We start from the raw sequence: 14,328 nt of genomic DNA on the forward strand, positions 1-14,328 counted from the left end.
CCTTATAGCAGGATGAAACAGACATGTTTGGGAGCACACATCCCTTTCTTAGGTCTTGCCTTCCTTTATATGCTTACCCTAGTACAGAAGAGAAAGTGTTATGTAAATATTGACATACTGTTGGTTGCCCCAATTCCTTGGCCAAGCCGATTTGCTATTAATTTACAAATACACATTAAATTGAGCAATGTTTCTGTTCCAGTAATAGTGTTGTAGTCATTTGTGTAAGCGAAGTTCTTTATTTAACTAAAAAAAATAAATAAAACCACAGCCAGTTCAGCTGTAAAGACAGAAGAGTGTTCTGCCACCTTTGGCTAAATACGTAGAACTGAGCAGGCTCTTACTAACATTTCTCAGAACAAAGTATAATGTGGGAATTATTTTTCATCAACAAAATAGTTTTCTCCTAAGTGCAATGGATTAGAGATTTAATCAGTTTTAGCTGTGTGGCCTACGTATTAGATTTTATTTTCAGGATTTGTGACAACCAGAGATCTGACTCTATGTTGGGAAGTTCACTGCGTGCTCAAGTCAGCTGGATCATATTACTGTGTTAGGATATTTCTGTATTTACTGTTGTTTCCATAAAACTGAATCAGATGCCCTTGGGGTCTTTGTCAAGTCTATTTTATCCTTACTTTCTTTGAGGATTTTTGTTTGCTTGCTTTTTTCCTTGCTTCTGTTTTCTCTGCTCTGCATAGAGTCCGGATCCAGGAAGATTTGAGTCAAGTTTTAGAATAGTGTTTACAGAAATTAGGTACAGCAGTTGTATCTCAGCTACTGGGAGTTTTTGCTGTTGGTTGCATTAAGGCTGCATTTTCACCTACTCTGTTTGCCCCAGCCCTCCCAGTATCTTGCAGCACCTGGAAGAACCTGCATTCTTTTCTGTGGTGTTACCCGAATGTCCTGTTGTCTCTTCAGCTGCAGCAGCTTCACAAGGCCATCTTTCCCTTTGCCTCCAAGCATCGCCTTAAACAGTTTTGGAGTTTCCTGTTTCTGCCCAAAGAGACTGGCCAAGCCCCGTGGTTGTTGCACTGGTGGTCCTGGGGCAGGTTTCCCCTTCTCCTTCAGCAGCACCCTGGAAAAAGGAAGGAATGAGAACACACAGCAGTGCTGTGAAACCGAGCAAAGCTCTTGCAGAGCTAAAGTGTTGTTCATGGATGAAAATCTGGCAATTCTTTTTGTTTTCAGGTCCAGTGGCAAGAGCAAAGCTGGAAAAGTTAACGGTTTTACCCAAGGCCCTGGTAGAGTTAGAGGCTACTGTTCAGATTTGGAGTTGCTTACCTATACCCTAGAGAATAAGTGCAGGTGTCAAGGTGTTGCAAAGCAGGTGAGAGCTTTATAGGGTGAGAAGTAGTGTGGAGGAAGAGAAATGCCTCATGTCTGCCGTGGTAGTCTCTTAACCTGGCCTTCTGGATGCAAATTCAGAGCATATTTAGTGATCAACTGGGAGTCCAGCTGATGCTTGTGAAAGTAATAATTTACCAAACTAACTTCCAGCATGGCCTATCTCTCACAGGTCAGTTTAGACAGTGGTATGTATTTTTGGTGTTCTTCAGTAGAAGAAGACACCCTGAAGATACAAAAATTACTGCCAATAAAGTGGCAGACTAGATTTTCACACCTTCTGTAGCTATACTGATTTGCAGCCATAACAAGAAGTGTGAAAGAGTGACAAGGGTAAAGATTGGATGACAGTTCCAAGGTAAATGGAGCCTGTGAAAAGCAGGCGGTTCCCATGCTTCCAGTTTCCATTAGGTTACTATACAGTTTTCAAGGCAACTTTTCTATCCTTGCAAAAACCCTGACTTAAAGCTTTTTATGAACAAGGACTATACTTGCAGTCTGAAGTACAGTAAATCCCATAATACTGTAATTTTCCCCAGCATCTTGTACTTCGTAAATCTGGGAATTCCAGAAGCAAAGATTTTAGTCTTTTTACTGTAATCAATTTGAAAAGTACACTTCTGCAGCTTGCACGAGTTTATTATGAAAATACTATACATTGACTGTCAGGCACATGATAGTAGAACAAATTTCTTGCTTGAATTAATCCTTTGCATTTGTTTCAAGGAGCCCTTTAAAGGTGAGAGATCTCTGATGTAAACCTTCCAGGGCAGAGCAACTGATAACCTGATTCCAAAACTGAACATAACTGCAATCTTTATCAGAACAGTGCACAAATTCCTGTTGGTGCCTAGTTTTTCTAGAGACATGGCTGACCACACAAAGAGCATGGGACATTAGAAAAATTGCTGGGTGAGCAGAATACATGGCATCCAGCACAGGGCAGGTACTGTGTATCTTTAAAATTAAACAGGGTGTCCTGTATCTAGTCTAATATCTAGAGAGGGTGAGAGCTCAGATGGGAGTGAAGATACAAAGGATGGATGATTAAGCTCCTGCAGTTGAGAAAGGCTGTCTGGAGGAAGCAGTATTCAGTGATTAGGCAAGATATGATTAGGGTGGGCAAGAAAGAAGGTGGCAGTGTGGGACAGAGACAGGAAGAGCAAGTAATGATGGTTGTACAACTGTTTAGAAAGACGCTGGAGAAAAGTCAGGAAGGATATCCCTCATTTTAGTGGTTTAGTGGTGGTCTTGGCAGTCCTGGATAATGGTTGGACTTGATGATTTTAAAGGTCTTTTCCAACCTAGCTGATTGTATGATTCTATGATAAATGCAGGGGACCATCAGTCAGTGGATATGTTCCACCTTTCTACCTGTTGATGCTGGTTTTGAAAACTGGGCAATGAGTTCATTCTGTGTCTTGATTCCCTGTTCCTAAGGGACGTGATGATTCTCAAGATACTGTCATTTGACAACCAGGGCTGTTCAAACATGCTGAATGCAACCATCTGCTAGCACTTACACTAACCAAAATGTCACTCGTGTGCTATGTTTAGTCTGTTCTGGTGGAATTTCTAATCTGGGAAAAGCCTTCCAACCTTTGATAGCAGGGCAAGGCAGCAGCCGAGAGCAATGAGTGCTGAAGTATACTAATATTGACAAAATATTTCAAGTATTTGGACCTTTTGCAAGGTAGCAAGTTACTAACTTTGTCATAAATTTGTGAGAAAATATGACAATATTTTGCTCTTTCAAAGCTGGGGAAATAGTGATTCTAGCAAGCTACAACCAAAGCAAGATGAAAAGCAATTTGGGTTTGAAATCCCATTTCAGAATCCTTTTGAACAAAATGGACTTTTCTCCAATCTGTGTACTTTTATCTTGTTGGGCATTACTTTAAATCTGTTCCTAATATGAGAGGTAATAAAGGGTTAATGAAATTTTGCTTTCGTCAAGCATATGTGGCCTGCACAAGATAAAGGCTTATCAAACATGACCATCCTGTAATGTAACACCAGTGAAAGAAACTGAAAGAACTAACACCCACAGGACTAGTCAGAACTGGCTCAAGACCCAGGATGAAAAGTTCACCATAGAGGAAGACGTCTTACTTCATCCCCGAAGACCCCCGAGATGACCACTAGGAGGCAGAGAGCATGCGCCAAAAGGAGGAGACCAGGGCGGATTTATGGAAATCCTTTTGCAGAAGCAATTGTAATAATTCCTCCCTGTTCTCAGGATAACTATGTATTCGGCTGATGCAATATGGAATGGCTAAAAAGCTTGTGTACGGGTATAACGGTGTGCCTCTGGCTATGGTCATGTGCTCAGCGCTGTTTTCTTTGATCCATTGACTTTGTCCCTAATAAATTTTATTTACAAGTGAGCACGTTTCTCACAGTAACTACTGCTTGAGGTTTTGGAAATTAATACAAATCTGAGTGCATTGAAGCATGTCTCTATGGAACTAATTTTGAGTGTCTGTTTGCATCTTTGAAAACCTGCTCCTTAACTGACATCTGTCCTGCAGTTTGTTTCTTGACTATGTAAGGAAACTTAATATACATCTGTATCTCCTATTTGTTTTGTTACCTTAAATACAAAGAAGGTGGCAGCTACAGTCAAGACTTCATTCTTCTTACCATATTTCCACAACCCTTGGAATCCCTGCCAAGACCATGACTTCCACTAGATACTGCCAGGCAAACCTGACTTCTAAATACAAATGTGTTTACATCTGTTACTCTTCCAAGAAAGGAGTGCAAATCTGTCTAGAAGCCACAACTATCCATTCTGCAGTGAAATAATGTGATTTAAAAACTGTTACTAGGACATACTTTGCTTTCTTCATGAGAAGTTTTTCTGAGTCAGGATAGTGCACCAAGATTTCGTTGAGTGTTTTCTTGTCCAGAATGAAAAGGTTGGCAAAACCGTGAGCCACCACGTTGGCAGTCCTTCGATTTCCTCCACCTGCAGCTAATAGACTGGAATGAAAATAAACATCATCAGTCACATTGTTACTTGTCCTAGTGAGGAATTTCTTTGCTGATGATTCTCCATTAAAGTAATCCTAAAGCATGTACCCAATTGTTCTATCTGATGTTCTTTATTGTGGGGAGTGAAGGTGATAAGATTTGCATGAAAAAGAGTTTGGCAATGAGCTCTGAGGCCTTGATGCTTTGACAAGCCCTGGGGCAATGAGTTGGAATGTTAAAGGGCAGAGAAGGTAAACAAAGCAAGCCTTGGGAGTATGGACCAGGATGTAGTTGTGGCGGAATCTCAGTTGTAGTCCAGAGGATGTGGGGGTTGTGAGAGGGTCTGCAACGCTGTGATTGGACTATTTACCCAGATAGTTTCACAGTGGCCAATAAGATTGAACGTTGTATGTATGTGCAGTTTGGGAAAGTACGGAACAAGGGGATAAAAAGGGCTTGGTGACGGTAAACGAGAATTTGAGTCTCTGCATTAACTTGATTCCGTGTTATGATACGCCACACTTTAAAGGCACTTTGCAGTAGGGATTAGAAATATTTTGCCTCAGGAAGGCAAATTGTCACTGCTGGTCAGGCATATGTAGATGTTAAGGGCTGTGAAAATTCTTTCTAGATAGATTTCTCCCAAGAGACACTCACTGAAGGGACTACATTTGTTTCAGTCCTCATGTGAACTTGGCATTTCCTCAATTTTACTGTTGAAAATTGTTTAAATCAGAAGCAGAGCAGCACAAATCCCTTATTAATGAAAGGGTTATTTGCAATGAATTAATGATTCTCCAGGATTTTGATTTTCTTGAGTGAATAACTTCTGTGGGACTCCAGTTTTCAGTTTTCTCACATACAATTTCTCATGTTTTAATGTTGGCAAGTTGAATTATATGGATTAGGAAGGCCTTTCAGGCTGAGAGTGACGAATGTGTCTGCCAGAAAAACAAGGCTATTTTGTTTTGAAAGTAAGGCAGTAGACCAGTTTAAGGAGCAGCTGTTGGCCATAGGAAGGATATCCACATAAAAATTAGGTGTTTTACAAATAAAAATTAAATTGTTCATCTTGCAGAAATGAGGAGATTTCACTTCTCAGCTGTGGTGATAAGTAAGAGAATTCACATTTTGCTGATAGTACTAAAATTGCTTTACCACTGTATTCAGGGAGATCTAACCCAAATTTTCCCAGTGAGTTAATATTTTTAGAGAATACTTAGCAGTCCCTACATTTAAAATTTATTAATAAAGGATAATCTGGAACCCATAAAGCATGTATTAATTGTTACCTAATTTTAATCAAGGACATACGATTGATTTTGATATTACGTGTATTTATAAGACACATCTGTAAATATTGGATTATACTGATAATATATTTGATTTATGATAGTATAAGACTCCTGCAATTTTTACATATACATGCAGAATGCTTTTCTGCAACCCAAGACAGCAATCAATATATGAACTCAAGCTGAAAATGCAGTTTTCTCTTTAAACAATTCTTTACAATCCCTCAGATAGAATAAAACTATTTACACAATAAGAAAAGCAACTAAAGAAAATTGCAAACAGCTTTTGGGTTCTGATTAATCACTTCTCAACAAGTCGTTGAGCAATCATTTTCAGGCTTTCCTAACAGAAAGCTCATTTTATGGAGGCAGACTAGGACTAAAGAGATCAGCTTTTTCATTATGGTGATGATGTGAGGTGAATTTTACAAGTAAGGCAGTTGTCTCAAACAAAATCCCCTTTGACTAAAGACAGTGTTACAGGTTTCATCATTGAATCTAGTGTGCTGGTACCTCAGAGACCAAATTTTATAAACCCCCTACATTTGCCTTGCAATATTTCTTGATAATTTAAGATATATATTAACAAAGTATTTTTCCTTTTTAACCTTATATATTTTACTCCAGTTGTTACCCTGAAAAGCTCTAATATTAGTATGAGATGATAACTTTTGAATTTTTATGCTAGCAAATTTAATTTCATAGAATCATAGAATAGTTTAGGTTGGAAGGGACCTTAAAGATCATCTGGTTCTAGCAGCCTGTGCGAGGGTCTCACCACCCTCACAACTCACATAAAGAATTTCTTCCTAATATCTAATCTAAATCTCCCATGCCAGTTTAAAGCCATTCCCCTGGTCCTGTCACAACAGGCCCCTGTAAAAAGTCCCTCTCCAGATTTCTTGCAGGCCCCTGTTAGATACTGGAAGGTACTACCATAAGGCCTTCCTGGAGTCTTCTGCAGGCTGAAAAAACCCAACTCTGCCTGTCTCCACAGCAAAGGTGCTGCTGCAGCCCTCTCTGATTGATCATCTCTTAGGTACAAAGTTGTCAAAGTGACAAAGTGATGAGTCAGCTTGCCTAACTTTAAGAAAAAAAAAGCAAAAGATGAGAGATCTTCCTATAAAAAATAAACATATAGTGGAGAAATGTTTTAATTTTTCTAGAATTACCATTTTCTGATAGGAAGTATTCCTAGTAAAATATCTGTGAATGGATGAATGAGGACATGTGGCTTAAAGTGTAAATTTCTCTGCCCTAATAAAGTGTTGTATTATAGCTGAATTTCTCTCCTTCTCAATTGTCTGTGCAGAGAGGCTGTCATTAAGGCAGCAATCTGTTTGCCTCTGATTCTGAGATTAGTTTGCTTTCCAAAACTGGTATTATCTATATGGGAAAAAAGTAATGAGGGTAAAATGTTATTTGGAAGGCAACTCCTATTACTTAATCTGTTTCTGTAAAAATTTCCAAGGATGAAATTGGCAAAGGACATGTTTGAACGTTAGTCTTGCAATGGCCTTCTAGTATAATTCAGGGATTTTTTTTGAAGTAAACATGTTTTGTTTTCTTCAACTCCTTTGCCCTCAGAGACTTTTTATGCATCATTTACATGCATTTTGAACAGAGTGAGATTAGATAGCAAGTGTCTTATAAATCATGTAGTTAAACCCCTTGGAATGAAGCTGACGTATTTCTCTAAACAAATCTTGAATCAGAAATCAGAAGGAAATCAGTCTGATATCAGGTGATAACCATGCTGTGAATACTGAGGAGAAAACTTGGATGTGTTAAATGAAGCAGTTTCTCCCATGAAAGAATATTTTTTCATTTGCTTTTGCTATACAGTATTCAGAAGACCCTGACAAAACTTATACAAAAAGGCTCTATACAAACTCATTATTTTTTAACACTTTGCCACAAGGAAGAAGACAAATCTCTACCAACAAATATAGTGCTTCACGTCTTTGATTTTCTTCAGTTTTGGAGGTGTCTGCCACTTTTCTCCTTGAGTTTGTCCTCTACCTCACATTTAGATGCAAATTACATGAGTCTGAATGGGTATGCTGCCGCAGTAAGTCAATGATAAGAAAAACAAGACTAAAAGCGTAGAGTTATAGCATTGCTGAGGGTTTTAATGGCCATATAGGCAGTTATGTGAAGAGTAACGCATACTGCAAAATTAGTCTTTTAAAGGCTGTTATGTAGTTCTCAGGTGCTCACCTGTATTAGGTCAAAAGTTTGCAAATCCCTTTCTTGTTTTAAAACCAGTCATTATAATGTCTCAGTTTAAAAAATAAAGCCCTTGCTCCAAATACAATACTAATAAATGATCGAAAACTGTGTGTGTTACACGTTTGGGCTGCTGTAGCCTTTTCTTTTATCCTTTCATTGTTCAGCCTGTACCGAACACCAGTGCATTCTCAGCCTTTCCACATAACTTATAACGCAGCATTTTGGTTTGAAGCTTTGCTCAGGTATTATATCGTCACAGAGAAATACCTTTCAAATACCCTTCTCTCAAACAGCTGATATAATTTCACTTTCCCACTCAATGAAAACAGTCTGTATCTGTGGGATATATCAGGTTTTTTTCCACTTGAGGTCTAAGCAAGTTCTGTACACATGTTCCTGGATAAATGCATGTCCCTGGACTGTTTCTGCTACTACAAAGGGAGACACAAGTAGAAGATAAATGTTAACCTGGCACAGAGCTGATTACCTCTTTTCAAAAGGCAGATTGAAGCTACCAGCAAAAGGATTAACAATAACAGGAAGGCAGATGGAAGAAATCAAGGATCCAGTTTATCACATACAGCAGCACATGTATTTTATTACTTATCCTTAGGCCAACCTCAGCAGGGCATGTAGTACCTAAAATCTAGCAGTTGCTTGGTTAATTGGGGAACATGGCGTGTAAGAGTTAATGGATTTTGCATAGCAACCACATGAAGAACATAAAAAACATTTGTAGCTCTCAAAGAAAAATTTTATCCTCCAGAAAACTCAAACCCCAAAATCTGATATGTCAGCCTTTTTCTTGTTTTGAATGTTCTTAAGCAAATACATTTTCAGACGTGGATTCCTGATTTTTGGCAACTGGATCCCTACTTCAGATCCTAAATGAACTAGTTTTATTTGCTATTTTAGATTATTTTATCTCCTTTGTTGGAAATTAATTATCATTTTTACCATCTGCTGTGTAAGGGCAATTAGTCTCACTCTACAGGCAATAAAATCTATTTGGTCCTGCATATTGCAGACTTCGGAACAGGAAGATGTGTTAAATCTTTTAAATGCTGAAGGAGAAATTTGTCTGTATATCCCTGTGTACATTGCTGAAAACTCTGGTCTGAGATCTTGCCAGATTAGTCTGTGATGCTTCACTAAGATTTTCCTTTACTTACCTACATCTCCTTGCTCAGTGTCCTCTTGGTTGATCCTACCCACTTCCTAGCCTCCCTGTGGTAGCTGTCATGCTTACCATGAAAGTAAAGTTAAACAAGAAGTTGAACAACCATTTATTATTTGACCAATTCTAAAGAAAGTGTTAAAAACAGTGATTGACCTACCTGATCTCCCCAAATACAGCTCCTGCTCTTAGTGTAACCAGGACTTTTGTACCATCAGGGCCTCCAAGGACTTGAACTTCACCCTGTTTGATGATGTACATCTCTCTGCCAATCTCTCCCTGAGCACACACACAAGAAAGATCTCATGTTTTAGCAGGGCCAGTTGTTTGGTTTTTTTTTTGGTTAGAATAATCAGTCAGATTCTTTAAATATGTTTCTACTCTCTCATAAACAGTTTACTGCTATTATGGAGAAATTAAAGTTTTTACTGAGCACAAATGCAGGCACTGACTTTGGCAGCTCTAATTGCGATATGGGTCAATATTTGAACAGAAGTAAGACCATCTAGGCCATCTTGGAAAAGAAATGATAATCAGGATTGTAGCAGTCATATGCACCAACTGTTCTGGTCAAAACTAAAGTACAGCAGCAGTGTATTTAATAGTTGAGATGTTCAAAAAAGCTTCTGCTTCATGGTCTAAAAGCTTCAGGTTTTACACTATTATTTTTATTATCACTTGCCTAATATAAAAGGAAAATAAAGAATAAACAGCCATTAAAATTATGTAAGCTTTTGTGTAATCACTGGACGATTGAAGAGATTATTTGTTTATTTATTATCCTTCACATATTTACTAGGTTTCAGTGGTGTGACATCAGTACATGCAATATAAAGCAGGTAAACTGGAGCAAGATAATGAACTTTGCAAACATGATCGTAGAAGTCCTAACAACATTTCAGTAAGGCAGATGAATATTTTCACACTCATGCAGCTGGAGTAAATGAGGCAAAGAAGCAGTTTAATTTTAAAAGTGAAAAAGCAACAGTGACAGAGCTAGGATGAAATGCAAGGCTTGCACTTCCTTCCTAGGAGCACTGGTTGCTCCTCCCAGCCTTTTTGCATAGCCTCCTCAGTAAATTATGATGAGGCCAAAATACATCAAAGGAGGAGGTTGTTCTAACAGGGCTTTTTTCCCTACTGTGTGTTACAGCATTAATAGAATTGCTATGGTTGTTGGCCACATAGTAAATATATACAGGTGAGAGGCATTTTAACTGAATCAAGCTGGAATTTCTCATAATCCATCCTTGTTGAAAACTGTTTTCATCTGACAGCAGTATCAAGACCTTGAATCTTTTACTGTCATTTATTATCTCTGTTCTTGCTGCAGTCTAAGATCCTTCCATGATGTGCATTGCACAGCAAACACACCAAACTACTCTTCCACCCTTCCTGGCTAACAGTAATTCTGGGATCGGTCTTTGAAGACAAACACCTGATCCTTCAGTGCATGCACAACTGTTTAACTTCCTACACTGTGGAGTCAGTGGGACTAATTTAGCATTTGGGAAGAGGATCATACACTTAACTCTTGGAGGGAGCAAGACCTAGTGAGCATGATGGACCAGAACTGCTAAAGAGAGTAAGGGGTTCTGATTGTCACTTCTGGGTATGGTGTGAATTGTGGGTCACTTGCCAGAACAGTAAAAGTGCTGATACTTCATCCCCCCATGTTTTCATTACATCCTATCTTGCCTAAGAATGTTTATATTCCTTCAGAAAAGACACTTTGGCTCACTTGGTCAGAAGCTGAGCTAGTTACTATAAGACTGCATTTGATGGAAGTCTTTGTGAAGGGACAGTGTGACAGCATTCAGCTGAAAGTCTGGAGGTGGCTCTGAGCTGTGAACGAAGGTAGAGCAAGATCAGATCCTGCTGTAAGGAGTGGTTTTGATGCAGTGTAATTTCTTCATTCTTGGATAATTCAACTTAAATGTCAGAACACACAAGTGAAGCACGTGCAAAGCATCATACATTGAGACCTGTAAGCTAGGTTTGTATGTGTATATATATATATAAGCAAACTAACCTTGATCAATTTTAATTATTAAAACTTCATGATGTATGATTAGATAAACCTTATTTACATTAAATATTTTCCCATATTACTATATTTTTTGTTTGATAGTGTAAGTTTTAAAATCTATATTGTCTTGTCCTAGGTTGAAATTTGAGAGCACATTTGTTATTATTACACAGAGAACCTTAATTACTTTTATGCTACCTAATTCACTTGGGGTTAATTTTATTTAAAGGAGACACTATTGACTGGTATCTGAACTCTTTTTTGAAAATACATACTATTGATTATTATTTGAAAGAGACAAGAATGCTCACCTTTTTGCAGACAAAGTCACCAGGTAAATACACAATGGATTTCAACCTTAGCAGCATGTCATATATCATCTGGGTATCGCACCCCTGTTAAAACAGAATTGATTGCTCTAGTAATTCAGTAGTACAAGTGACTATTAGTGCCTACACTGAGCAGCGAAACCCAACAATACATGAATGATTCAGAGATTCATAAGTGTAATACAAACTATAAACATCATAAAGATCTGCTGTTAGAAGAGAAAAAAGACTGAAAAAATGTCATTTCACATCTTACAAAGTTCTCTTTAGGTTGAACATCTCATTTTTTACAAAGTAAGCTTCTGTACATCTAAATTCATTGTGGAAGCTCAGTTAGTGCCATGTTCAGAGCTTTATGGATCTTTGATGTGAATTCTTTTTACAGATCCAGGGAAAAAAAGAAACCACAACGAATTATGTCAAATGGTATGAATCTATGAATTCCATGTCTTCAGCAAATGTGGCAGAAACCATGAGCTATGTGATGTTTATACAGTGATATCATATGATTTCTTGTAATTATCTTAACAAAGAAATTAGTGTTAAGGTTACAGTATATCAACTACTTCTAAACATGCAGTGTCTCCTTGTTTTTGGTGTCAGAAATCCAATCCTTAATACCAGATTTAACTTGTATCTCTGGAAAACTACCATGATAATAAAGAGAAAGCTCTTTTGCACAATAGTGCACTAAAAAGTATCATTCACTACATCCAAGTTATGTTGCCGGAACACACAGCATTCATGTCTCTCAGGCAGACATAGGAAGCATACAGCAAAGTGGAGTGTATTAAAAATTCCATTCCTTATGTCCGACTCTTGAGATTAGTTATATTCTGAAATCACTTAAAGACTGACCATAACATCAGCTTTAGTATGTCAATGTAACAGCACGGTGTCTCATTTGCCTTTTTTTTTTTTTTTTAATATCCGCTTTCTAAAAAGCATGTCAAAGGTACAAGAAAAGATACAAAAAGCATTTCAAAGGCAGGCACTTGGCTTTGTGCTTACATGTCTCCATTAACTGAGATATTTCTTAGACCTATTTTGCCTTGCATATTAACAAATCAATAAATGCTCTTAAGGGTTGCAAGATACAGAAAACAAGTTTTCTGTCTCAGGAATACCACATATTTCTGCATTATCCTGTAAAGCTACTTGCTTTGAATAAGTCAACTTTATTGACGATGGCAAAGTTCACATCAATTGCAATGGCTAATTGCATTTTGGATGGCATCTGCTCCAGTAATTCTGATTCATCTGTGGAAGAAAAAAAAAAAAAAAGAGCAAACTCTATTAGTTAGAAAATATAAAGGAAGAATGCCCATAAAAATGAGCATCATACAGAAAAATAATTTAATGGAGCTATTCTAGCATTTACGAGTTTCAATGTGGAAGATGCTAATATGCTTTTACTAAGATATTGTGTTTTAAGTTACATATCTTGTCTAATGGTATAACCAGAACATTATACAAATGAAAGGAATTTGTGAAGTAGTAAGTATCATACTGCTTTGGAGCTTTTTTTCCTTTCTAAAGTAAGTTGAAGTCCTCTCACTTCTCACTTGCAATTCAGAAAAGGAGAAATGTGAATTTCACCCTAAGTCTGTATATGTACCACCACTTGAAGTTGTTACATAACTGGAATTGGAAAGCCTTACCCAGCATTCCCTGAGAGGCCCATGTGTACTCATACCAGGTTCGAACTCGATTTTGGACCAATTTTGGAATGGAGTAAGTGTTCATGTAGGAGACAGTGTTGTCCATAGAGGAGCGGTAGTAGTTCTGTCCTGCTGTGGCTGCTCCAATTACATCTCTCATCTGCAAACATCAGTTGTGGTTACTGCACATTTCAGCAAAAATAGTTCTGATTTGAATATCTTGTCAACACATATAAAAAGAATAAAACACTTGTTTTGCAAAATCACTTATTAATTGTACCTTCAGGTGCATGTTTAGCATAGGTGCTTAATCTGCTTTTTCAGAAGTATTACAGATTTAATCTGATTGTGTTAGAAAGTCTGTAGTTATAATTTTAAATGAATCATTTTGGGTTTTATTTTATTCTGTCTCATATTTCTGGACATGAATGAAAACTAAAGAGAATGTTTTTCTTAAAAATCCATAATAAAGCTACTCTGCATTTGGTGTGCAATGCAAGTCAGAAGTGAAGCAAAGTAGGCAAAATTTCTCTAATAACTTTAGCTGGCACCACTAGAACCACTGTTCAAATAAGTAAGAGATCAGATCTAGATGCGCTTTGATCTAAATGTGACCTTGAAGTTTTTAGTAGAGGCATATCACTTAACATTCCAACACAAAAGTAATTCAGCTTGTAGAAAGTAGATAAATTAATGTTTGTAAATATTCCTTCTTCAAAAGAAGCTTAGCAGAATGACTTGATATTGCAGTGGCCAAAGATTAGGGTATCGGTGGTGTGAGTTTTGCTCTTTATTACAGAGATGCAACTGATTGCAATAGGAATATTAATTTTTAGGCAGGTGTGCTAAACCAGGAATAACTCAGTAAAATTAAGAGCTTTTTGTAAATGGGAACGTCAGTAAAGCAGTTCGTGTGTTAAGATTTAAGGTTTAAGTCTGCAAATGACTGTACTGGTTACAAAAACTAATCTGCAGAATCTTCTTGGGGAATGGTGGTTTCATTGAAAGTTATATCAATTTAGGAAAAAAAAATGCACTCTCTGAATTTTAATGCAATATACTTGTATTTAATAGTTTTCCAGAAGAAATATATCATATGAACTACTTTGTTTTATTTTTGGTAATTTTTGTTTGTGAATGAATTTTAAATCCTATAGGCAAGAGTCTGTTTCATGATGGTTATCTCTTCATGAACTTCTAAACAGCAAGATACGTACAATTTTGAACTGTTTGATTGAACTTTTTGAATGCTATTTTCAGTTTTCATCTCTGTTTTTTGGTA

The 14,328-nt window shown here is 37.3% G+C and overlaps 1 protein-coding gene across 1 annotated transcript in view; it reads right to left on the minus strand.

Annotated features, from left to right (window-relative positions):
- Positions 1-14,328, minus strand: part of CNGB3 (cyclic nucleotide gated channel subunit beta 3) — a 62,989-nt gene that overhangs the window by 494 nt on the left and 48,167 nt on the right. Inside the window, exons 12-17 of the mRNA XM_062641615.1 lie at positions 13,047-13,206; positions 12,548-12,645; positions 11,368-11,451; positions 9,188-9,306; positions 4,186-4,332; positions 898-1,078 (exon numbers count right to left, since the gene is read on the minus strand). Of these exons, the coding sequence (XP_062497599.1) occupies positions 898-1,078; positions 4,186-4,332; positions 9,188-9,306; positions 11,368-11,451; positions 12,548-12,645; positions 13,047-13,206 (789 nt within the window). The remainder of the gene's footprint in view (positions 1-897; positions 1,079-4,185; positions 4,333-9,187; positions 9,307-11,367; positions 11,452-12,547; positions 12,646-13,046; positions 13,207-14,328) is intronic.

The sequence above is a fragment of the Pezoporus occidentalis genome, unplaced genomic scaffold (assembly GCF_034315485.1).
Source record: "Pezoporus occidentalis ecotype Australia unplaced genomic scaffold, CSIRO_AGI_Poc_V1 ctg69, whole genome shotgun sequence".
NCBI classification, from domain to species: Eukaryota; Metazoa; Chordata; class Aves; order Psittaciformes; family Psittacidae; genus Pezoporus; species Pezoporus occidentalis.